This window comes from Erinaceus europaeus, chromosome 10 (genome assembly GCF_950295315.1).
Source record: "Erinaceus europaeus chromosome 10, mEriEur2.1, whole genome shotgun sequence".
NCBI classification, from domain to species: Eukaryota; Metazoa; Chordata; class Mammalia; order Eulipotyphla; family Erinaceidae; genus Erinaceus; species Erinaceus europaeus.
In genome coordinates this window covers 47690966-47718351 of record NC_080171.1, presented here as the reverse complement: position 1 = coordinate 47718351, position 27386 = coordinate 47690966, and the positions used below count along the sequence as shown (strand labels likewise).

The window sequence follows — 27386 nt, the reverse complement described above, 5'->3', positions numbered from 1 at the left end:
AAGTTGATATTAGAGTTTTCTATTGAGTGCCATTTAATAAGTATGACTGATTGGTTGTATTCATTAATATAACTTGGTCTCGGATTTTGAACTGTAACCATATCCTGGAGATTCATTGTGAAGACTCAAGGCATTATTACCATTTGGAAAATTCCAAGAATTTAAAGGTTACTTCCTAGCACCTGGGGACTTAACTTTAGGAAAGACTGAATTTTTTGTTATATGGTTTTAAGCACTATGGAAAGTAAATAAACTGGAATTGCATCTCTGAGGACAATTAGTGTTACTTTGGTTACCTTATTCTTCTAGATGTCTAATACATACATACACACATATTCTTTAATGTACATTAAACCATACTATGCATATCATTAGATGTCTAAATAACTTTTTTCACTAAGATGTGTATGTGTTTCAAAGAGTAATTTTGTGATGGAAATTGAACCTATCCAGACATTTAAAATAAATTTCCCCATCAAATAAATAATGCTATGTTAAACATCTTTGTACATGTTATATCTCAGTATCATTCTAATTCTCCTTGAAATAAATCTCTTGGAATAGAACTGCTTAGTCAGAAGTATGAACATTTTGAAGTTGAATATATACATAATTTTTATCTTTTTTTCCCCTCCAGGGTTATTGCTGGGGCTCAGTGCCTGCACTATAAATCCAGTGATCCTGGAGGCTATTTATTTATTTATTTATTTATTTATTTATTATAGGATAGAACAGAGAGAAACTGAGAGGGTAGGGGAAGATAGAGAGGAGGAAAGAAAAATAGACACCAGCAGACCTGCTTTACCTCTTGTGAAGTGACCCCCCCCTGAAGGTGGGAAGCCAGGAACTCCCAACAGGGATCCTTATGCGGGTCCTTACACTTTGTACAATGTGCACTTAACTGGGTGTGTTACCACCTAGCCCCTCTTCATTATTTTCCTTCTTTGGAATGTTTTCTCTGAAATAGTTTATGGAATATCAATATTTCTAACAATTTACCAAATTATTCTTAGGTAAACATTGCAACTTCTGTAGTTTCAAGTGTGGACTATGCCAACATTCCACATTTTAGTGCATCTGTAGTACCTGCTCTACAAAATGAAGCTTTTTTATCTTCCAATAATGGTAATCTAGAAACAGTTACAAGATTCTGTACTATGCATATCAATGGGAAACCTGCTTGTGATGACTTTGACCAACTGATGAAAAATATGGCCCAGGTAACTATTTATGACAGAATATATATCTTAACAGTGTAATTAAATTGTGGATAATTGGAGGAATATAATGACATTTTTAAGATCTGAAAAACTAGAAGTAAAAATGTACAGTTTTTGACAACAGATTTTCTATGTAGTTTTATTTTTTATATTTTTATTAATGATTTTATAGTGATTTGCAAAATTATAATGGGGGTTATAATTCCACACCATTCCCACCACCAGAATTCTGTGTTCTCATCATTATCCAGTAGAAACTGCAATAGTCCTCCCAGGTCACAGATATGGGTTGTTTATATCTATATATCTACAACTGTATGTCTTTATCTATTTTCCCTATTTTTTTCTGCCTTCAGGGTTTTTGCTAGGGCTAGGTGCCTGCACCATGAATCCACTGCTCCTGGAGGCTATTTTTTTTCCCCTTTTGTTGCCCTGGTTGTTTTATCGTTGTTGTACCTATTATTATTGTTTTTATTGCTGTCGTTGTTGGATAGGACAGAGAGAAATGGAGAGAGGAGGGGAAGACAGAGAGAGGGAGAGAAAGATAGACACCTGCAGACCTGCTTCACCCCCTGCAAAGCTACTCCCCTGCAGGTGGGGAGCCCCACGCACGAACAGTGATCCTTATGCGGGTTCTTGAACTTTGTGCCATGTGTGCTCAACCCGCTGGGCTACCACCTGACTCCCTATTTCCCCCATTTTTATTCTTTTCTGTGGCCCTGCCTTCACTTCCTTTCTAAATTCCACCTACACCTATTACAGCTTCCCATTGTCCTTTCTGTTTTCTACTTAGCTCTCAGATAATTGGAACATCTTCTGATGTTTTCAAGATTCTCTATCTTTTCAGTGATATAAAAACAAAGATTCCTATTGGAAATATTTTTGGTCTTAGTAGAATTGGGATTTAGAGCCCTCTGGTCATCTCCCCCTAAGCCTTCCCTCCTCTGAGAATATGGACCAAAATTCTTTAGGGTAAAGAAAGAAGGAATTCTGGCTTTTGTATGTGCTTCTCTCCTGGGCATGGACATTGGCAGGTCAGTCCATAACCCCGAGCCTGTCTGAGTCTTTCCCTAGAAGGGTAAGGCTCTGAAGAGATGTGGTTTTGGGACATGTTGGTAAGGTCACCTGCCTAGGGATTTTCCATGTAGTTTTCATTCCTGTCACAATTTAAGCAGAGTTGTATTCAGAGTGTTGTTTTCAGAAATATTCCTGAAAAACTTTAATGTTATATTCAGAAATATTCATTAGTATTAATAAAAATAAGTTTATAGCAAACGTTTTTAATTTTTTTTTTCAAAACAAAGTAATACAGATGATACCATGGCCAATACTGCTTTGTTTGACTTAAAGTTTTTACTTCTTGCTTTTTTTTTTCCTAAACAGGGTCGTCATATTGAAGTTTTTGAGCTTCATAAGTCTCCATGTGGAGGCCTTGGATTTAGTGTTGTGGGACTTAGGAGTGAAAACCGAGGAGAACTGGGGATATTTGTGCAAGAGATCCAAGAGGGCAGTGTGGCTCACAGGTCAGACTGTTAGAATACACTGTTTTGATACTGTACTCAACATTTTTGATCACCTTTGGGGAATGTAGAATAACAAAAGTGAATAAACACAAACAAAAACTGAATATAATATGTTATTAGATAGTTTTTATAAGTAATTCACATTGTTATCATAAAAAGTAAATCCTTTTGAGAGCTTGTTTGGAGGTTCTAGCAGGGGAGCGCAGCTACTCGTATACCCTCGACCGAAGACCGGTCCGTCTCTATTCGGGGAAGGCCGTCCTCTTCGACCGAGCGCGCAGCTTCCGGAGGGACGCACATGGAGCGGTGAGGGAGGAAGGGGACACCCGCCTAGCCAGCCAGATCAGCCGAATCAACCCTGGTGATCAATGGGGTGACAGATGTCGCAGCCAGATCGCCCTCACATCCATAAAAAGTAAATCCTTTTGAAACATCATTTATATATAGTCACATAACTTATGACCCTAATTTAGTAAAGAAATAAAGAGTAGGTTACTATTTTTGTTACTAAATAGGCCTTTTTAATTAGACTTAAGTTACACAGAAAAGTGAAATATGTTTTATTAATATACTTAACACAGAAAGTAAATATGTGCATCCCTGTTTTTATTTGTAGCTGATGGGAAAAGCAAATACTTTTTAAAAGTAGAATTGCAAGAAAAACTTTTAAAAATATGGATATTAGAAAATAGGATATATTAAAGAACCTGTTTTTTTTTTTCTTGAGAACTATCAATGTCTTTTACCACATTTTCTTTCTTTATAGAGATGGAAGATTGAAGGAAACAGATCAAATCCTTGCTATCAATGGACAGGCACTTGATCAGACAATTACACATCAGCAGGCTATCAGCATCCTGCAGAAAGCTAAAGACAATGTCCAACTAGTTATTGCCAGAGCCTCATTGCCTCAACTCATGAGTCCCATAGTATCCAGGTCTCCATCTGCAGCCAGCACAATTTCAGCTCACTCTAATCCTGTGAGTATATAAAATCATGACTCCTGCCATTCCCCCCACCCCAAACACATAACACTCAAATACAGAGCATACATTTCTACTTCTGTTTTTGATTGGTATCTTCAAGTTCTGAATTTCTGTAAGTTCTTTGTATTTCTTGAGTTTTTCCTGTTTTATCTCTCTCTCTAGCCTGGGATATTTGTTATTTTATTAATGATAATTTTCCTGGCTTTTAAAACAACTTTGTTGTCCTTGTATAATTTTCTTCATTTGATGGCATTTTAAAATAAAACATTCGTTACAAAAAAGTAGCTACCTAGGGGGCCAAGAGGTGGTATACTCAGTTGATCACACATGTTACAATGCACAAAGACCTGGGTTCAAGCCCCAAGACCCCACCTGCAATACTTTATGAATATTGAAACAGTGCAGCTGCTGTCTCTCTCTCTCTCCTTTATCTCCCCCTTCCCTTTTGATTTCTCTGTCTCTATCCAATAAACGAATAAATTAAAATACTTAAGAATAGATAAAGAAAAATTAGCTGAAAAAATGGAATTTTGATTTTGGTTAAGTTTTATAGAATGTTATAGTTATCTGTTACTGACTTTAAGAAGCCACTTAACAGGATTCTGGTGGTAGCACAGTGGGTTAAGCGCAGGTGGTGCAAAGCACAAGGACTGGCGTAAGGATCTTGGTTCAAGCCACCGGCTCTCCACCTGCAGGGGAGTCGCTTCACAAGCAGTGAAGCAGGTCTGCAGGTGTCTATCTTTCTCTCCCCCTCTCTGTCTTCCTCTCCTCTCTCCATTTCTCTCTGTCCTACCCAACAATGACGACATCAAGGACAACACAGTAACAATAAAACAAGGGCAACAAAAGGGAATAAATAAAAGAAGCCACTTAACTTGGAATCCTTCAAATATTAATACAGCACATTCTCTTTACAGTAATAGTTTTTTAAAGATGTTTTGCATATGTTTTAGAATGTCTGCAAATGACATTGCAAATCAGTCACTATGTTATTTTATTATTTTTATTGCCACCAGGGTTATTGCTGGGGCTCAGTACTAGCACTATTAACCCATCACTTCCAGTGTTCATTCCTTTTTTTTCTGTTTCTGTTTTATTTGATGAGACATAGAGAAACTGATAGGAGGGAGGATAGAGAAGGAGAGAGAAAGACAAATACCTTCAGATGTGCTTCAGCAATCTTGAAGTATCTCCATTGCAGGCGGGGAGCAAGGGCTTAAACCTGAGTCCTTGCACATGGCTATGTGTGCACAGCCTAGCCTCAGCGACTTTTTTAAACTGATTAAATGTGGTCATTATATGCTGACACTGATAATTTCAAGTATGATTTTTACTAATAACAGTAGTAATGGGCTGAAAGAGAAGTATTCTAAATCAAAAGGACATTGATATGCTCATTTTCTTTTTCTTTTATTTTCTTTTTAATTATTAGATAAAGACAGAGAAATGGAGATGGGAGGGAGGCAATAGATAGGGAAAAAGATAGGGAAAAAGACAGAGAGGCACCTGCAACCCTGCTGTACCACTCGTCAAGCTTTTCCCCTGTAGGTGGGCTTGAACCTGGGTCCTTGCACACTGTAATATGTGAGCTTAATATGGCGTACCATAGCCTGGCTCTCTTGTTATGCTCATTTTGATATTTTAATTCAATTATCTAGTAACTGTCCATGTAATTATAAAAGCTCTCTGTTGTAACAATAATTTGGTTTTTCCTAAGTTTTTGCAAATTGATATAGTTGCTTTGTTTTCAGGTTCACTGGCAACATGTGGAGACTATTGAATTGGTGAATGATGGATCTGGTCTGGGATTTGGCATTGTAGGAGGAAAAGCAACTGGTGTGATAGTAAAAACTATTCTACCTGGAGGTGTTGCTGACCAGGTAACTACTCTAGCAGGTCTTTTATACTATTTCATAAATCATAGAACTTCATATTTATATTTTTGTTAGGAAGAAGAAATTTTATTCTTCAATAATGTCAAAGGAAACTAAGAATCTTTGGTTTTGTTGGGCTGTCTGTCAGGTGTTTTCTTAGATCTGGGGAGATAAACCTTTGAAAAGGAACACTGTTTTTAAGTTAGTTACATACAGTGGTCTTCATTCTTTTTAGAAACACAAACTAAAGCTGAGGTTATGATTTTGATCATTTTATGATTATCATTTAGACTTATAAACTTAGCTATTTTGTATTTGTGTTATGGAAAAATAATATTTTTGAAGGTAAAAGCAGTATTAAGCTTGTTTTTTAAATATTTTATTTATTTATTATTGGCTAGAGACAGAGAGAAATTGAGAGGAAAGAAGGAAGTAGAGAGAGACAGAGAGAGAGACAGACACCTGCAGCTCTGTTTCAGCACTCATGAAGCTTTCCCCCTGCTGGTAGGAAACAGGGATTTGAACCTGGGTCCTTGTGCACTGTAATGAGAGTGCTTAATAAGGTGTGCCACCACCTGGCCCCCTAAACTTGTTTCTTGAGTAAGGGACCACTGGTATCATATTTGTATATGTAGTACCCTATTTTACACTTAAAATAGATTTTTTCAAATATTTTATGAATTTTTACCATTTATGCTTTGTGTCATTGTTAAAATATATGGGAGAAAGTTTTAAATACTAGGTATGATTTATATTTTTAATTTTACATGTTCTGTTATAACTTTTGCCTTGATAATATTTTCATTAATTTTTTTTACTTATGATTAATTTTAGGTTATAAGATGGTAAGATTACATAGTTCCACATCATACCCACCACCAAAGTTCTGAATCCCTACCCCCCCACTTCCCAGAGATAACCACCATAGTTCTCACAAGTCTTAGAAACAGTTTGCCTTGTTTCCATTTTTTTTCTCCCAAGTTTATGTGTATCAGATCTCTAGATTCTACATATAAGGGAAACTATTTGCTAGTTGTATTTCATCTATTTACTTTTTTACTAAGAATAATCACCTCCAATTTCATCCATTTTATCCCAAAAGATAACAGTATCATCTTTTCTGAATGCAGAATGGTATTCTGTGGAATATATATCCCACAACTTCTTAAGCCAGTCATCTGTTGGTGGGCATTTAGGCTGCTTCCGCTCTCTGGCTATTGTGAATAATGAGGTTTTGAACATAGGGCTGTGTGTATTCCTTTGAATCAATGGAATGTCAGCTATTAATCCCTTGCCATGCTGTTAGAAGTTGGCTGGGATTTATTTTTCTTTTTTCCTTTTTTAAAAATTATTTATGAAATGGAAATACTGACAAGACTATAAGATAAGGGGGGCACATTTCCACACAGTTCCCATCCACCGAACTGCATATCTCAGCCCCTCCCTTGATAGCTTCCCTATTCTTTATCCCTCTGGGAGTATGGACCCAGGATCATTATGGGGTACAGAAGGTGGAAAGTCTGCTTTCTGTAATTGCTTCTCTGATAAACATGGGCATCGACAGGTTGATCCATACTCCCAGCCTGTCTGTCTCTTTCCCTATTGGAGCAGGGGTCTGGGGAGGCAAGGCTCCAGGACACATAGTGGGGTCATCTGCTCAGGGAAGTCAGGTTGGCATCATGGTAGCATCTGGAACCTGGTAGCTGAAAAAGAGTTAACATATAAAGCAGAATAAATTGTTGACTAATCGTGAACCTAAAGGCAAGAATATTGTAGACGAAGATTTGGGATTTATTTTCCTGGTTGGCTTTGGGAACCTGAGCTGATCAGAGAGCTTTAAATTCAGCCAGATTTTCCCTTAAACACTAGGAGTCCTTGTTCTTCCTGAGTTCACGCTAAGCACTCAGACCCACTTTCTTGCCTCCTACAGCGTGCTTTGCTGCTTAACTCCCAATTTGGAGCCAGCCTTCACTAAGGATTTTGAGTCCTGAGAATCTCTCCCTCACCCCTTTTTCTTTCCACATGAGTCTGCACTCACTGTGTTTAGTGTTTCTGAAGGAATCCTGGTCGTATTTTGTTGAGTTTTAGGTGTTTTTTTTTCTTGCTTTTTCTAGTTGACCAGGTGTAAGGTGAGGCAGCTGCTACTCCATAGCCAAAACTCTAAAAGTCTCAGATAATATTTTTATAATGCTGGTTTTTTGCATTTGTATTAGAACTTAAGTGTGAAGTTTCAGATTCATAAAATATTTCTTCTTCATAAATGAAAGGTCTGTTTAATGATTAATCAATAGAGATATTCACAGTAACTATAGTATGCATGCTTGCTTTTTAAAATATAAGCTAGCATCTAACCCTATCCAGTGAAATTCCCTTATATAAAATAAGATAAATAAACTTTATTACACTGCCTCCAAATGTTTGCTACTTATCATATATCACTTTTTCTTTCCACCTCTCCTTCCTTCCTTCCTTCCTTCCTTCCTTCCTTCCTTCCTTCCTTCCTTCCTTCCTTCCTTCCTTCCTTTCTTCTCTTTCATAGGATAGGATAGTGAGAAATTGAGAGGGAAAGAAAGATAGGGTGGGATAAAGTAAGAGACACAAACACGTGTAGTATTGCTTCACCATGTGTGAAGCTTCCTTTCTGCAAATGGAGACTAGGGCCTTCAACCCAGATACTTGCTTATGGTAACTTGTGCTCAGTCTGGTGCACCAGGCACCACCATTTGTCACTTCTAAAAAATCAAACTAGCACTCAAACCTGTGTCACATGCATAGTAAAGCATATTACCTGTGCATCAAACTATTAGATTTCCCAGGCCTCATATTTTGAATAATAAACATTTGTAGTGATTAATACCTTACCACAGCATCTTATGACTTTGTGTTTTTTTCTAACTCTCTGAAGTTGAAAAGCACACATCATTAATTAAGGAAATATTTATAAATTTCACATTGACCATAAGATGCTTTGAAACACAGTTAAAAATTGCAACTACATGTCCATTGTGCCATGATTAGTAATTAATTTTACTGTTTTATTATTCATTTTTGCTCATTTAGGATTAATATTATGAAGTTAAATAATTATAGCATCATTAATGAGAATTTTTTTATCTAGCATGGGCGGTTATGCAGTGGAGATCACATTCTAAAGATTGGTGACACTGATCTAGCAGGAATGAGCAGTGAACAAGTAGCACAAGTTCTCAGGCAATGTGGAAATAGAGTTAAATTAATGATTGCAAGAGGTGCCATAGAAGAACCAACAGCATCAACCTCTCTAGGCATTACCCTTTCCTCATCCCCATCTTTGACACCAGAGCTGCGGGTAAGTTGATAAATCAAGGTAAAGTCAAAGGCAGTCATTCTTAGATAGCAGGATTATTATTTCTTAGAAATTTGGATTGTTAATTTTCATATGTTAGTGCCAAAGAATAAATCAAAGTTCAAATATAGAAATGTTTTAGTTATAATAATCTTTATAAGAATATTATAAAGATGAAAAATTGCATAGCATCTAGATTATTTTTTTACATTTTTCTAACCAGTACATTCATGAGGATAATGTTTTGAAGTATGGATCAAATATTTAGAATTATACACTACTACTATTATTCCTCATCCTTTTATTTAGAAGACTCTTTGCAAAGTAAGCCATCAACTTTAAAAATTACCTTTCAAAAGTTTATTTTTATTATCTTTTATTGAGAGTAAGAGTGAGGCCAGCTTTTAGTGGTGGGTGATCAGTATAACTTAATAAAAAAATGTTATGTTATTTTAAGGTGTGTTATAGAACTGAGGAAAAATCATTCTTAGCCAAATTGCATAACTTTTTAAATAAAAAATATGCACCTAGAGTTGTAATAATAACTAAACTTCAGAAGGCTAAACTTTCCATCTTTGTTCATGATATTAAAAAAAGCTAGTATTTTTCAAAATTGTTATACTGTGGTGGTTAGCTCAGTTCACATCACAAGACTGTAATTTATTATCAGCATAATAGTTTATGTAGAAATCTCTTAAATATTTAAGAAGATATTTCTATATAATTTCTATATAAGCTTTATAGGAAATGCTATACCATAGGTTTAAAGATACCTGTCCTATTTTTTCTATTTCACTTTTTTCTACTCATTTGCAGCAAATTCTTTTTATTATATAACCTCCTCCATAAACACTTTAAACTTTATTAAAACACTTGAAATTTCCTGATTCTATTGTTTTTAGGATTTAGTTTGGTTGCTACTTTTTGCAAAGTGAAAAAGCATGTTTATGGAAGCATTTAAATGGCATTCTGTGGTAAACAAAACATTTTATTCAGCAGTGTATAAATGAATGCAGTACCAAAAACCACTTGATGTAATTGGAAGCTTAATATCTATTCTGTGCGTATCCTCATTTTTGAAGCGTGTGCCCCTTTTAAAACTACTCGATAGTCAAATTGCCACTCTCTAAAATAGCACTTGCATAAGTCTTATTAAAAATAGAAAACACATTTGTTTCAATTGAAGCAGATTTCATCCTGTCATTTTCTCGTAATTATCTAAACTTTAAACTTTTGCTAAGTTTGCACAGATAATTATTTGCAATGAAAAAATAAATCTAACAAATTGTAAGATTATATTTAGGTGGACTATCAGTGAAATACAGTAAGACTTGCTTAAAGGAAACTAGAAAACATTATCCACTAACCCCAACCTAAATATTCATTTGAAATCATAATCTCATATTGTTGTAAATTTCCTAGGATTCTGTGGGGGTATCTGCTAACACTTTACTAGTACTTAGTGTCATGTATTGATTTGTTTACTTATTTATTTATTTTACAACCAGGGTTATTACTAGAACTCAGTGCCTGCTCAATAAGTCTAGTGCTCCTGGAGGCCTTATTTTCCCTTGCTTTCCCTTTTGAAAGAGATAGAGAAATAGAGAGAGGGAGGGAGGAAACTGAGGGAGAAAAAGATGCCTAAATCACTGTATTCCTGCTCATGAAAATCTCTCCCTTCCTGGAACTAGAACCCAAGTTCTCTAACATCATATACTCTTTGCTCTAGCAGGTGTGCAATCATCTGGCACAACAGTTACCTGTTGATTACTTACTACTTTTTAATTATAATTTTTTTTCATTTTCTTTCATTGGACAGAGACAGACACAAATCAAGAAAGGAGGGATAGATAGAGAAAGAAAACTATCCCTGCAGTTCTGTTTCATTACCTGTGAAGCTTTCCCCCTGCAAGTGGGGAACCAGCGGCTTGAGCCCATGTCCTTGTGCACCTTAATGTGTGCCACTGCCCTACACCTTCATGAAATCCATTGCACAAGTTTACTTTCAGGGAATTTCACTCCTCAGTTCAAGATACAGTTACTAACATTTTTATTTGTTAGGGAAACCTACTTTCTTCTTTCATTCCAAGAGTGAAGGATATCAGTACAGAAAGACATTGTTTATAACCATCTTTTTGTACTGAAGACTGAATTTACAAAACAAAGGGATAATGAAATTAAAAAAAAAACACTCTGTAGGGCATGGCATCAATTTTTCAAAATAACAATATGTTGTCAATATTATCAATATATTTAGACAGTAGATTGACTCTTATTCACTGTGTGAGAGTCAACTGGAATGTAATAGCAGTGCATTCTGAGTAGATGATGTGACCTCTACATTCTGTTAGGGATCTTATAAGAAACTGTGGTTTTAAAAGCAGTGATCCTGAAACCGAATTATTTGCATCTGAATTTTACCACTTTTATTTTGTTTACTCTTCCTCCTTCAAAATTCTTATATTCCAGATCTTCCTCAGGGACAGTAATTTTACTTATCTCTTAGACCTGTTCTAATGAATAAATGAACCAAGACGTATCAAGTGCCTATTATATTGAAACTGCCTACTAAACTTTAGGTAGCTTTGTTACCATATATCTTTTTATTTTATTTTATTTTTTTATTTAAGAAAGGATTAATTAACAAAACCATAGGGTAGGAGGGGTACAACTCCACACAATTCCCACCACCCAATCTCCATATCCCACCCCCTCCCCCGATAGCTTTCCCATTCTCTATCCCTCTGGGAGCATGGACCCAGGGTCATTGAGGGTTGCAGAAGGTAGAAAGTCTGGCTTCTGTAATTGCTTCCCCGCTGAACATGGGTGTTGACTGGTCGTCCATGCTCCCAGTCTGACTCTCTCTTTCCCTAGTAGGGTGTGTCTCTGGGGAAGCAGAGCTCTAGGACATATTGGTGGGGTCTTCAATCCAGGGAAGCCTGGCTAGCATCCTGATGGCATCTGGAACCTGGTGATTGAAAAGAGAGTTAACATATAAAGCCAAACAAATTGTTGAGCAATCATGGACCCAAAGCTTGGAATAGTGGAGAGGAAGTGTTAGGGAGGTACTCACTGCAAACTCTAGTGTACTTCTGCTTTCAGGTATATATTTTGCAGTAGTTTATGGATACGTGTGAACATAAGCTCTCTCTCACAGAAACTGGTGTATATCTAGGTTTTGGGACTTTGTTAGAAAGTGAACCACGTGAGATGAAATTAGAGTGTACTATAAAAGGAAAGGTCTCACCCGAGTAATGAAGCTGAAGGGTTGTCATTCCACACATGAAGTCTCTGGACACAGTCTGAGGTGAAGCATGTTGAGGTGGCAATCGTTGCGTTGGTTAGGTTGTGATCGGCGGATGCAATATATTTGGTATGGATTGGGAGAAGCATACGGGAAAGTGGGCCCTATCCAAGGGTTCCAGGACTGGGGGAAGTAGGGGCTCTATAGTGGAGATGTGAGGTTCCTGCTGTCTTAGGGTTCAAAAAGACAATGGATAGTTAATGTTATCATCACATTATTTGGTAATTGGGTTAACTTTGAAAAGTCCTTTTGTTAGGGTTTGCTGTACAGTACCCAGTATCTTGTATATAGCTGTGCTATTGGATGCTTCTAATCTACTTGGTCTAGGCTTTTGAGAGAGTCCGCATATCAAATACACAGCCTATATATTAAAAAGATTCAGTTTGTGTTTTAAGAAACTTTGAGACATACAATTGATTTCCCCCTCTCATATTAATTAACTAGTGATTTATATGTCTACATTTTGCTAGGAGTGTACATTAACACCATTCCCGCCACCAAAAGACTGTGACCCATCCGTCCCACTCACTCCCACCCCCCACTGTCCCAGGAAGCTGCATGTCTACCCCTCACCACAGGGCTTTTACTTTGGTGCCCTAGTTACCATTTGGTCCAGTCCTGCTTTTAGTTTCCCTTTCAGATCTTCTTACTCAACTTCTGTTGATGAGTGGGATCATCCCATACTCATCTTTATCTTTCTGACTTAGCTCACTTAACATAATTCCTTCCATATGATCTAGTATATCCTCTCCTGGGGTTATACCCCAAGGACTCCATAACACCCAACCAAAAAGAGATGTGTACTCCTATGTTTATAGCAGCACAATTCATAATAGCTAAAACCTGGAAGCAACCCAGGTGCCCAACAACAGATGAGTGGCTGAGAAAGCTGTGGTATATATACACAATGGAATACTATGCAGCTATCAAGAACAATGAACCCACCTTCTCTGACCCATCTTGGACAGAGTTAGAAGGAATTATGTTACCATATGTCTTATAAACAGCTGAATAAATAATGTTTTGAAAAATTAAGTAGCAAAATTAGAACTGAACTTGTTGATCTGAATTTAAAACATGAGTGCTTTTAATTTTATTATTCTTTTAAAGTTAGTATGACTCATATCTAAATAAGAATTTGTTAATAAGAAACATTAATTTTTAATTTGTATGTATGAACTATGTATTTTTCTGATAAAAGGAAATCCATCTTTGCTACAAACTTTTTGAGGAAAATCTGAGATGCTCAGTCTATGATGTCAAGATTAAAGTTAGACAATATTGTAATTTTCTAGCATTCTCTGATACTTTTATATTATAGTATTTCAAAATGAAAGTGTTATGTCTTTTAACATCTAGTTTGCATACATCTTTATTTACATGTTGATGTTTCACTGTACATTTACTTCTTAATTTTACCTTAGGTTGATGCTTCTACTCAGAAAAATGAAGAAAGTGAAACATTTGATGTAGAACTCACTAAAAATGTCCAAGGATTAGGAATTACCATTGCTGGTTACATTGGAGACAATAAATTAGGTAGCTTTAAGTGTTATTTTTTTTTAACTTGGCATTTTGGCTCTAATATACCTTTCTCTTGGGAAATAATTGAATCAACGTTATACATTTTTAGATTATTGGATAGCTCCCTTAGGAATAAAATAATGCAGGCTAATCATATTGTACTTAAGTCAGTCAAAAGCACTATACTATCCTCTTGCATAATTCTAATACTGTTTTTGTTTATTTCTATTGTAAAAAGTTTAATTAATTACTCCTCTTTTTTGCCGCTAGGGTTACCATTGGGCCTCAGTGTCTGTACAACTCTACTGTTTCCTATGGATATATATATATATATATATATATATTCAAGGCTTCATTTGTATTACTGTGTCACTCATTTTTAAATACTAGTTTATTTGGGGAAATAATGACTTTATAAAAAGGGTTGTCATGTGAGTACAATTTCTTACTCTCCGTAAAAGGCATCCATGCACCACATTACCAACACATCGTCTGCTGTTGTGCACTGGTTCTCCAGAGCTCTTTCATCCCCCATCTACTTCCCCTTTAGAGTATTTGGCAGTGCTGCGGTAGTGAAGAATCGAAGACTGGTTTTACCTGTGGTTTATTTGTCTATTGTTATCATTTAATATTGTTATTAAATATTAGGACTATCTTTAAAAAATTGGGAGAAAGAATATTGTTTGTTGTTCAGAAATAGAAAAAATAACCATTTTCAATTCTAGAACCTTCAGGAATCTTTGTGAAAAGCATTACAAAGAGCAGTGCTGTTGAACATGATGGAAGAATTCAAATTGGAGACCAAATTATTGCAGTAAGTAACATATTACCGTGTAAAGTGACCTGAATGAAAGCTCCTAGTACCCACCTATAAGGGGGTTGCTTCATGAGTGCTGGAGCAGTGCTTCAGGTGTTTCCTACCTTTCATCAAAAAAGAGAGAAGAGAGAGAGAGAGAGAAAGAAAAGGAAAAAAGGAAGGAAGGAAGTTCGGTCACTGGACATGAATTCGAGTTACAGACACTGAATCTAAGTAATAACCTTTGTGACTAATTGTAGTAATAATAGTAATAATTTACATGATTCATTTGTAGGCCAATAGAATGGTGATACTTCACTACTAGATCATCACAAGGGGAATATTACTTCTAGGTGCTGAGAGGTTGTGTATGTTGTTTTTTTTTTTGTGAGATAGTTGGTGGTGTATATATTTATATGTGTGCAAGTATGTATGAATAATGTGGTTTCATTACATATAATTCCTTGTTGCTGGGTGCTCCCAGTTTTTTGTGCCAACTGATTATCCATGTGGGCATATAACATCCTCTATATAAGAAGAAACTGCTGTTTGTTAGATTTATTTATTTATTTTTTTGCCACCAGAACTATCTCAGGGACTGGGTACCTACAGGATAAATCTACTGCTTCAGGTGGCCTTTTTTTTTTTTTTTTTTTGCCTCCAGGGTTATTGCTGGGATTTGGTGCCTGCACCAGAAATCCACTGCTTCTGGAAGCTATTTTTTTCCCTTTTGTTGCCTTTGTTGTTTTCTTGTTATTGTTGTTGTTATTGATGTTGTTGTTGTTGAATAGTACAGAGAAATCAAGAGAGGAGGAGGGGACAGAGAGGGAAGAGAAAGATACCTGCAGACCTGCTTCACTACTTGTGAAGCGACCCCTCTGCAGGCGGGGAGCCAGGGGCTCGAACCAGGATCCTTGAGCTGTTCCTTGTGCTTTGCCGTGTGCTCTTAACCTACTGCACTACCGCACGACCCACAGCCATTTTTTTTCTTCTTTCTTTCTTTCCTTCCTTCCTCCACTCCCCTTCCCTTTCTTTTCAGTTGATAGGACAGATAGAAATTGGGAAGGGAGAGGAGGACAGAATAGAAATAGAGAAAGGGAGATACCTACAGACCTGCTTCAGAGAGATACCTGCAGACCTGCTTCACTACTCGTGAAGCTCCCTCCCTGCAGGTGGGGAGCAAAGGTTAGAACCTGGGTCCATATTGCATGGAAATGTGTGTATATATTGATTGCACCACCACCAGGTCTCCTGCTCTTAGATTTTTACTAAAGTTTTTTTTCTTACAATCCAGAGAAGCTCTCTGTTTACATATATTTGATTGACCTGCTTTCAGTCTTGTCTAGAGTATTCAAACAGAAATACCTTCAGCTGCCAGTACAAGGACTTTTGCTTATCCTTGGTTTCCAGTTTTGCTGCAGTTTCTCTTACTATATTTTTTTGCTAATCTTCTCAAAAGAGAATCAGTATTGTAGAGTTAGGGGATTTTGACTGTATTAGAGATATCAAGATGACTTAGTAGTGGAAATAACTATTCAACTACATTTTTCTCGATTTGGTCATTATTGGGGATTTACCATACTAGGACAACATTTTCCAATAGAAAGAGATACAAAGATAGAAAAGATGGTATAGTACAGATGTCTAGTTTGGTAGGGGCCTGTGCTTGAATCTGGGTCATCTGCATGGCACAGCAGGCACACTTCCAGATGAGCTATCATCTAGATTCAGTACCACAGTTCTCACCAGTGGGAAGAATCTTCACAAGTGGAAGCTCTCTATTCCTCCTTCCTTCTAAAATTCACTCTATCCAAGAAAAAAAAAAGCCACCAGAAGAGGTGAATTTGTTGTGCAGAAACAAAACTCCTACTATAACCCTGGTGGAAAAAAAAATACATATAAATAATAAGTAAATTAGTATCTATATGTGTTATATTAAGTTCACTACTAGAAGTTCAAGTATCCATTTTCCCCCCTTTGTTATCAAAGGTAGATGGCACAAACCTTCAGGGTTTTACCAATCAGCAAGCCGTAGAGGTTTTGCGACACACAGGGCAGACTGTACACCTGACACTGATGAGAAGAGGAACAAGACAAGAGACTGAGCCCATATCAAGAATGGATATAACAAAAGATCTAATTTTGTCTCCTACTAATGCCAGCCTGAACAAAGGTAATGACAGATTAATCTTATTTTTGACTAGATACTTATATAATTAATGCTAAAGTTATTTATTTAAAGTATTCTTCTTACCCTTAACTAGTCATTGGTATACCAACAAAATTTTTTTCTTAAAAATTTTTTAGTATCATTTCATTGGAACAGTTAGTGGTTTACAGTAATTTGTTGAGATAAAAGTATAGTTTTTCCTCTCCCCATGATATATATCAGCAAAATGTTCTCAGCCCCCAGCTTAAGTTCTTTTCTACCATTATGTATCAGGACTTCATATCTTCCTCAATTTCATTTTTTTAGTTTTTTTATATTTATTTATTTTCCCATTTGTTGCCCTTGTTTTTTATTGTTGTTGTAGCTATTATTGTTGTTGTTATTGATGTCGTCGTTGTTGGATAGGACAGAGAGAAATGGAGAGAGGAGGGGAAGACAGAGAGGGGGAGAGAAAGGTAGACACCTGCAGACCTGCTTCACTGCCTTTGAAGCAACCCCCCTGCAGGTGTGGACCCCGTGGCTCGAACTGGTATCCTTAAGCAGTCCTTGTACTTTGCGCCACCTACCCTTAACCTGCTGCGCTACCACCCTACTTCCCCCAATTTCCTTTCTTCCTTTCCTTCCCCATAGTCATTTGCTTTCCTGTAACATACCACACCCAGTCCAAGTTTTACTTTATGTCTTCTCTTTCTGTCCTTGTTTCTTAAGTTAGATGTATGAATGAGATTATCTGGTATTCATTCTTTTTTGTCCCATCTCACTAAACATAATTCCTTCAAGTTCTCTCCAAGATGAGCCAAAGGAGAGGACTCCATATCCAACAGCTGAATAATATTCTATTATAAATGTGTTTGTATAAATACATATACATGATATGTAAATATTATGTATAAATACTACACATACACACACAAACACACATATCACAGCTTTTTTATGCACTTACCTCTTGAGCATCAGATTGCTTCATTTTATAAACTCTTCTTCTATGAACATAGTTCACCATAGATCTCTTCGAATAGATTTATTTGCTTCCTTTGAATATACCCTTAGAAGGGGAATGGCTGGGTAAGTCAGTTTCTAGAGTTCTAAGAAACCTCCAGACTCTTTTCTACAAGAGTTGGACCATTTTACATCGGCACTCCCATGAGCAGTGTAGAAGAGCTCCTTTGTTCTCCATGTTCTTGCCAAAACTTGGTGTTTTTGTCCTTCCTAATGTTCTTATAGGTGTGTAAAGTGGCACTTAATTGATGTTTTTATTTACATTTCTCTGATCTTCAGTGACAGAGCCTTTTTTCCTTGTCCTTTTGCCCTCTGGGTCTCTGGTGAAGTTTCTTTCCCAATTTTTTAATGAGGTTTATTTTCTTGTTGCTGACTTTACTGAGTTCTTTATATATTTTGGTTATTAGCTCTTTGTATGATGTATGGCAAGTGAAATTCTTTTCCCATTCTGTAGGGAGTCTCTTCTGTGCAGCAGCTTTTCAGTTTGATTTAGTCCCACTGGTTTATTTTACTTCATTTTTTTCATGTAGTTAGACTTTAGTCATCAAAGGTGCTTTAAAACTTACATCAAAAAGATTCCTGCCAATGTGGTCTTCCAAATGTCTGTTGATTTCTGGTCTAACATTCAAAACTTTGATTCATTTGGAATTCATTTTTGTGCATGGTGAAATGTAGTAGTATAATTTCATTCTATGACACATTTCACCCCAATTTTCCCCAATATAATTAGTTGAAATGGCTTTTCTTTCTCCATTTAATGTTTTGAGCCCCTTTGTGAGAAAGTAGATGCCCATATTTATGGGCACTTATTTCGAACTCTCAATTCTACTCCACTGGTCTATGAGGCTGTTTTTGTTTTTGTTTTTATTTTCAGAACTTGACACATTTTATTATAGTAGTCCTATAATATAGTTTGAAATTAGGAAGCATTATGCCTCCATTTTTGTTCTTGTTTGATGGAAGAAAAGGACCTCAGTTGGAAGTGAGAGTGTTTTTCAGATACTTGTCACAAGGAGATGATATTTATCTATATCTCAGTAACTTACTGTAAACCATTAAGCCCCCAATAACATGATATAAAAACTTCTCTTTGTTCACAATGAGTATCTAATGGTAAAAAAAAAAAGAACTTATGCCATATACTATTTATTTTAGATGTAGGTGTTAGATAGATTATAGGGTATATTTATTCAGGGTATATTACTTCTTTTTTATTTTTTCTCCTTGTCTCCAGGGTTATTGCTATGGCTCTGTGCCTGCACAACAAATCCACTGCTCCTGGCAGCCATTTTTCATTTTTATTGGATAGGACAGAGAAATTTATTTTTATTTATTTTATTTTTTTATTTAGGAAAGGATTAATTAACAAAACCATAGGGTAAGAGGGGTACAATTCCACACAATTCCCACCACCCAATCTCCATTTACCACCCCCTCCCCTGATAGCTTTCCCATTCTCTATCCCTCTGGGAGCATGGACCCAGGGTCATTGTGGGTTGCAGAAGGTAGAAGGTCTGGCTTCTGTAATTGCTTCCCCAGGACAGAGAAATTAAAAGAGGAGGTAGAGGTAGAGAAAGAGACAGACACCTGAAGACTTGCTTCACCACTTGTGAAGCAGCCACCCTAAAGGTGGGGAGCCTGGAGCTCAAAGCAGGATTCTCACTTGGGTCATTGCATTTTGTACTATGTGCGCTTAACCTGGTGCATCACCTCCTGGCCCCCACATTACTTCTTTATGCCATAATTAGATTAACTTTCCTTTATGTACATGTAGTTTTGGTAAAGTGTACTTCCAAAACACAAATTATAATTTAGGGATTTAAATCAGTATAGTGGGAGTAGAAAAACTGAAGGTCTTGATTAGTTCATATAAATTAAAGATATAATTACTAACCTATTCTTATTTTTAAGAAAATTGCGAGAAAGATGAAGATTCTATTGATTTGAGAAAAAATATTGACACATTGCCAATTCAAGAGGAAAGTAACCACCTGGAAAAAGGTTATTATTATTCTTGATTATTTTTTCCAAGCAAGGATTTTACAAATATGTTTAAGTCTATGTAGATATATTTTATATTCCTATCTAAAAAATACATGCTTATATATGATTATTTTAGTGAATTGAAATAGTTCACTTAGAACTCATTTATTATCTTCTTGGAGTTAATCTTTCCTCTATTTATGTGTATGCATGTATGTTTTACCCAAGTGTTTAGGAATTCATTGCACATGTGATTATAATTCAAACCCTTTATTTCTGTATTACCAGGATTTCTGCTTATTGAGGAAAAATAATGAAATTGTAAAACATTAAAAACAAAATAGGAAAATCTTGAAAACAAGCTTTTAGGAGAAAAAATAGTAGTTCATGGTGGTCTTCTCACTTTTTAGTTTCACATACTGTAAGCTTTAATATGAGAACATTGATGTGGAAAATAATAGTTCAGAGAAATTAGTAAACTTGTCAGAACATTCTTTGGTTCTAACCTAGAATCTGTCAAGCTGCTGAAACAGAAGATGAGACAGAGAGAGAAATTTAGAAAGGAGGGGGAGGTAGAGAGGGGAAGAGATGAAGAGACACCTGCAGCCCTCATTCACCACTTGTGAAGCTTTCCCCTGTAGATGGGACCAGTGACTTGAGTCTGCATCCTTGAGCACTATATAGTGTGTGCACTCAACCAGGTGTGCCACCACCTGGCCCCAAGATAAGTTTTTTTTTTTTTATAAAGATTTCTACCAGAAATTTGGAGTTTTTTTTCTAAGACTGACCTGTCTCTCTGCAAGTTTTATCCTTTTCTTAATAGTAAATAATATAATATTAAAGCTTCAAAATTCCATAAAATATTTAATTCTTCAATATAATTTTTTTTGGAAAATTTTGACTTACTTTTGTTTCAAAAGATCATTACCTCTTCCCCAGAAGTTGGACTTATTGTGTAAGCCTAGACTTGACATTTAACTTAACAGGAAAATTGGAAGACTAGACTTTATATTTTTAAACACCTAAAATGTAGCTTGAGGCAGATTAGATGGAAAGGAGAATGTCCGATTGTATGACTGTCAGTTAATTGGCATACTTCCAGTCTTAGGTATTTTTTAATCAATATTTTACAGATTACTCACTTTCTCTGTTCAAAACCTTATCTTGCCCAAGTCTCTTTCTAGTTGTGTAAACATCAAGATCACAGAAGTAGGATGTGGGAGGAAGTAGGACTCCTAACTGTCCTTCCTCTTTTAACTTTCATTAGCTTCTAAATTCCCTCCAATATATGCTCATCCTTGCATAGTTAATGACTCTCTGAATATTGAAAGGTGGACCCTGGGATCCAGTTTTTAAACAGTTACTGTTCAAAAATGCAGATGGTGCCGGTAGTTGAGCGTACACATTGCTATGTACAAGACCCAGGTTCAAGCCCCTGGTCCTTGCCTACAGGCTAGAAGCTTTGTTAATGGAGAAGCAGTGCTGCAGGTGTCTCTCTGTCCCTCCTTTCTTCATTTTCTCTGTCTCTATAGTAGTTGGAGGGGCATGAAAACAGTAAAAAGGGAATCGGGAGGTAGCACAGCGGCTTAAGCGCACATGGCATGAAGTTCAAGGACCGGATCAGGGTTTGAGCCCCCGGCTCCCCACCTCCAGGGGAATCGCTTCACAGGTGGTGAAGCAGGTCTGCAGGTGCCTATCTTTCTCTCCCCCCCTGTCTTTCCCTCCTCTCTCCATTTCTCTATCTAACAACGATGACATCAATAACAACAATAATTACAACAATAAAAAAATGAAGGCAACAAAAGGGAAAATAAATAAAAAAATTTTTAAAAAAGAAAAGAAAACAGCAAAAAGTGCCTGCTTGGGACAGATGACTCAGTATATAGACACTGAACCCCAGCTATAACTCTATTGGCAAAGATATATAGGTAAATAAAATCACAGGTTATTATTTCTAGTTTCTTAAAGAGAAAACATGGTTATTTCATTAATTTAAAGCATTGGTCAGTCAAAAGTGAAATTTCCTTAATTTTTGCTAGAAAGGAGCCAATTAAAGATAAATATAAAATCTAGAAAATAATTTTATTTTGAAACTTGAATGCAAAATTGAAGGAATAATAAAAAGTTAGTGTCTGTTAGAGATTTTTGTGAAGATAATCTTTATGAATAAAATCTTTGTAGATGTATGAAGATCTTTGAATATGACTATAAAACTCTTCTAAACCAGTTTTGGTCATAGCTCAGCATTTTAAATTCAGTATGTTTAGTGATTTTCCTCCCCCCATTTTTCTTTTCCCATTTTTCTAATTTAAGGATCTTATATTAATGTACATTTAGATTTCTATTTTTTATTTAATTTATATTTTTCTCATTTTACTTGGAGTTGCATATATTATTTGCTGTTTTTTGTTTGTTTTTTGCTAAGGAATAGCATATTCCTTTTTATTCTGTAGAGTTAAAAAAAAGTGAAAGAGATTGTATATAAAAGACAGCCCTTTTTTTACAGAGTCATCCAAGAATAAGTGAATATTGCTGCAATTCATAGTCCTCATTTCTTAAGTAAAAATTACATAATATATAATAATGCATTGTCTAACTGTATATATCACATATACTTTATTATATTGACACATTTATTGCAAATTTTAGTTAATATTTAAAATAAATCTATTAGAATATGCAAATAATATGGTTTTAAATTTATAAAGAAAGTAGAACAATAAGGATAATTTATATATAGTGGGTAAAGATTCTGATTTGGGTATAATAGGCTGTAATCACAGTGTTTCTGGTACAGAATGTTAAGATATGGAAAATTAGGGGTTTGTCACTAACTTAATTTGTTGACTATTTTAGGGTATCCATTGCTGTCAGCTGAGGTGGAAGAAATAGATGTACAACATCAGGAAGCTTCTCTGCTGACAAAGTGGCAAAGGATTATGGGAATCAATTATGAAATAGTGGTAGGCTAGCTTACCTTGCCTAACTTTCTAATTTCTAACTGTATTTGACCACACAGTCCATTACAGTAATAAAGATGATCATCAAAAAGAATCTGTGAGAATCAGCAGATGCTTCTTGGAGATCTTAATGTGCTGAGTCAAGTGGTAAAAAAAAAATCAGGCTTAGAAACATAACTAAATAATTTAAATAAATGGGATGGAAATTTTAGAACTCACAATTTATTTTAATATGTGTTCCAGTGGTACATAATATATAGACACAAAATTATTATTTTTTGATTTCCACACCTGGCATTTGTAGAATTAGAATAGCATGACAGAATTTACTTATGTATAGAACTGTAGAAGAAAATCTTCTCATTCTCTGTTACTCTTACATATTAGGTTTCCTTAAGAGTTTTAATGCTACATGCCTTTTCCCATAGCACTGTGTCATAGTGAATGCTTTATATTTGTTACTGGTTTGAATACTTACAACACTTGTGATCTGCTGTCATAAAAAGAGGTTTAACAAAGCTGACACAAATTATGTATAAATTAGTTTATATTAGATAAATAAATGCCAGTGAACCTTAAAAGGCAAAGCAGTTTATTAGATGAGGTAAAATTCTAATTGGCTAAAATATTTAAGCAACTCTAGAATAGATAAAAGGTAACGAATGACACATAATATTGATAATAACATTTATTGAGCACTTGGTGTCAAAAATTATACTTAGGTTTCTTTTTTATCAAGATGATATATATATATAATCTTCAGTGAATATATTTGTGTGCTGCCAAGTATTTTTATTGGAGCTTCACACCTGGGTGATTAAATCACTCCTACTAATGTCTGTCTCTATCTCTCTTTTTTTTTTCAGATAAGGGTTGAGAGAGAGAGGGGGACAGTCAGTGAGAGAAAAGACACCACTGCCAAATAAATAAGTAAAAATAAAAAGTAAAAGAAAAGAAAAAGAAAGAAGGAAGAGAAAGAAAACTATTGTACTTCTCTGCTTCTTATGACACTTCTGTGCAGATGTCCCATGTAATGGCAAGCACTTGAACTCTGCCATCCTGGTGCATGGCAAAGTGTGCACTCTACCAGCTGAGCTGTAGTCTAGTCCTGGGATGTCCAAAAATTCCCAGTGCATGATGATAGAGAAATCTTGAGTTGATGGCAGGACTGGTGTGCAGATACCTGCCTTATAAATTATTATTCCCAGTTAGCTTGCCCATACTGCCATATATGAATCAGTCTCAAGCCCTGGCAACATATGATAATGTGGCAACAGAGGAAGCTTTAATGCTGTGTTTCTCCCTCTCTTTATATATATATATTTGGATAGTGTACTGCTTGCCATATGTTCAGCCCAGGACAAGTCCAGCCCTCACCTTATTAAAGGAAGCTTCATTACTATGATAGTGTGCTCTCGTTGTCTATCTCTGTCTCTCCCCTCTCCCCTGTGAGTGTGTGAGTATGTGTGTCTATAACAATTCAGTAGCGAAATCTCCCCAGAGGTATGTATATCTGAAGCACAAGAAACATGGCTTTGCCCAAGGATTTGCTTACTTCTCCTTTGGTAATTGAATTCTGTTTGTTTGGCTGTTGTCTTTTGGACAAACAGGAAACTTTTAACTTCTTTGTCAGACTCTCAGAATCACAGATTGCCAAAGATTTTCCATTTTGTTCCCTAGTACTCAGGTTTTTGTTTTTTTTTTCCACCAGGGTTATCACTGGGGTTCAGTGCCAGCACTACAAATCCACTGCACCTGGCAGCCATTTTTTTTCCTTTTCTTTCCCCCTCCTCCCCTTTTTAAAAATTATTTTATTCAGTAGGACAGAAAGAAATTGAGAGAGGAGGGGGAGATAGAAAAGGAGAGAGCAAGACAGACCTGTTTCACAGCTTGTGAAACGTCCCCACTGCAGATGGGGAGTGGAGGCTGGAACCTGTGTTCTTCCTTGGGTCCTTCTCCATAGTATTATATGTACTTAACCAGGTGTGCCACCAGCTGGCCCCTTGGTACTTATATTTTAATAGTTCCACTGGGACCCCAGAGTTTGAACGGCATTGAGTTCTAGGGAAGAGGGAGCTCTGATTGTTTGAAATCAAGGGTTACAACAACCCTGGGCGTGGGAAATGACTTTATACTCACTGTTCCTATAACTCTACTTACCCTCCACTAAGCCAGTCTTTTCTAAGCCCTAAGTCAGCTGTACCTCAGACCCTCAACCCATACCATCACAGTCCTGCTGTCTAGACCTAGGGTGTCTAGACCTAGGAGTACAGCTGCCAGGGCGGGCTCTTAGTGGCCCTTGGGAATTGATTCGACAATAAATTTATATATATAGATATGTATGTATATTCATATATATTATATATACACACTATATGTGCATAGACACACACTCAAGATATATAGTAGTAGAGTAAAAAAATAGTTGCTAAAAAACCACCATTTAAAATAAAGTACAATAAGATCTATGTTTAATTAGCATGCAAAATTACTTGAGGGGGTCCTTCTATAGAGAGTAGGATTAATGTGGCTGACAGGTATAACTGAGACGATAGTTCTTCCAGTGTAGTTGAACAGTAGAGTGGGGTCTTTGATTAAACAGGTTGCCAGAGGCCAGACCTGAGTATATGAACTTCAGACTACCCTTTGAACACACTATCTTACTGGCATTCCCAATAATCTTTGAAGAGTAAGTGTATAGGAGCCAGGTGATACTCAGTAGTGTGTACACTTCGCCATGAAGCATGGCCTGGGCTCAAATCCCTGGTCCCCATCTGCAGTGGGGGAAGCTTTATGTACAGTGGAGCAGTGCTACAGATATCTGTCTACTCTCTCCGTGTTTCCATCCTAATATCAAAAAAGAAAATGGGAACTAAGAGTGATGGAGTCCTTGTGTAGGCACTAAGCCTCAGGAATAACTCTAGTGCAAAAAAAAAAGTGAATGTATAGTATAAATAAGAAACACTATGCTATTTATTGACTCTCTTCAAACAGATGTCAATAGGTACAGAGCTGCTTAAATTGTTTCTTTTAAACTAATACAACAGAGACATAATTATAGGGGGATTGGTTTAGTAGAGAGGGCGGTAGATTTTCATTATTAGTGGGGACTTGGAGGGCTTCTCAGAGGAAGCTATGTCTTAATTGGGTTTAGGATGTGAAGGATTTCACCCACCTGTAGATTTCGAGGCCAAATGATGTAGCTTCACATAATAACCCTCATCTGTTATTAAGATTAAAAGGATATATTTTTTAATTACATAGTCTTATTTCTCAGAACATTTTTCTGAGAAAAAAATTGTTTTGTCCTTCTTGGGGTGTCAATGCTATAGGCCACCTTTTTCAGATAGAAAGGAGATAGAAGAAGAGAGGGAAAGAGACTGTAGCACTAAGCCTTCCTCCAGTGTGGGGCTGGGCTTGAACCTGGATCAAATGCCACCCAGTCCATTTTTCAGTGAATTTTATCCCTTAATCAATTCCTTAATCAATAAGGGAGCTTTTCCAGCATTCTTCACTAGTTAGTACAACAATAGGAAATAGGTAATTCATCATCCTGTTTTTAGCTTTGATTTTTACTTATTTATTGATTGATACAGGGCCTCATCTTTGTGTGATTTTACAATCTGGACCATTTTTTAATTCAGATTAAAGAGACAGAGAGAGGTAGAGACATCACCACACTGGAGAGTGGCACTTTCCATAGAACCTCCATTGTGGTTTGCATGGCAAGTCACATCTTCTACCCAGTAAACTATCTTACTGGCTCTAAGCTTTAATTTTTAGATACCATCAAGAGCCCTTAATGCATACAATTTCAGAAGTGTAGACTAGTTTTAGACTGCTTAGAATCAAATCTCTTCTGTAGCTGTGTGACTGGTTAAGGAAGTTTTTCTGAACTTCATTTTCCTAAGTTGGAAAACAAAATAAATATTTTGACTATTTATAGAAAACAAATGAAATAATCTATGTAAAGATGTCAACAGAGTTGCAGGGGTATAATAAGTACAATGCGTCTTTACTATTGTTTGAGCTCAGGCTCTTATTTTTATTTATATTTATTTTGATGATTCTATCCTTTATGGACATCTTAGCTTACTACAAAAGTTTCATATGTGATGCTTGATATTGATTGCTTCCCTTTAATCATGTTGGTTGATGAAACTTATAGATATCAGTACCCTTTCAAAGACAAAACTTCAAAACTTTGCACTTGACATTAAGGTTTTTGAAGCTTTTCTGAGGAAGTTAACCTATTTTTGAATGAACATAGAATATGTACATCAATGGAAAGCAAATGAAAACGAATATTAAAATAGTCATGATGATTTTCTTTTCAGGTGGCCCATGTGAGCAAGTTCAGTGAGAACAGTGGCTTGGGAATAAGTTTGGAAGCAACAGTGGGACATCATTTTATCCGATCTGTTCTACCAGAAGGTCCTGTTGGTCACAGTGGGAAACTTTTCAGTGGAGATGAGCTGTTGGAAGTAAGGAAATATGTCACTCTGCCTAAGTAAAATTCTGATAAAGACTACATGAAGTTTAATGTGGTGAATAGCAAGTTCTTTTTTAAAAAATTCCCTTCTAAGGAAGGTACTTGAGAAATATCTACAAATCAAAATCCTAGCAAAGAAGACTTTTCAAATATGTACATACATACATCTAGTTCTATCCTGTGTTTTTAAAATCAAAAATCTATAAAGCTCACCTTAAATTTTTATA

The 27386-nt window shown here is 36.1% G+C and overlaps 1 protein-coding gene across 12 annotated transcripts in view; it reads left to right on the top strand.

The window, feature by feature from the left end:
- The window catches only part of MPDZ (multiple PDZ domain crumbs cell polarity complex component), a 163356-nt gene that overhangs the window by 29646 nt on the left and 106324 nt on the right, over positions 1-27386 (top strand). For all 12 annotated transcript variants that reach the window (XM_060199575.1, XM_060199585.1, XM_060199580.1 and 9 more), the window contains exons 3-13: positions 1014-1220; positions 2604-2743; positions 3510-3723; positions 5481-5609; positions 8722-8931; positions 13657-13771; positions 14482-14570; positions 16542-16725; positions 19636-19725; positions 22564-22670; positions 27005-27151. In XM_060199575.1, coding sequence (XP_060055558.1) covers positions 1014-1220; positions 2604-2743; positions 3510-3723; positions 5481-5609; positions 8722-8931; positions 13657-13771; positions 14482-14570; positions 16542-16725; positions 19636-19725; positions 22564-22670; positions 27005-27151 — 1632 coding nt within the window. The remainder of the gene's footprint in view (positions 1-1013; positions 1221-2603; positions 2744-3509; positions 3724-5480; positions 5610-8721; positions 8932-13656; positions 13772-14481; positions 14571-16541; positions 16726-19635; positions 19726-22563; positions 22671-27004; positions 27152-27386) is intronic.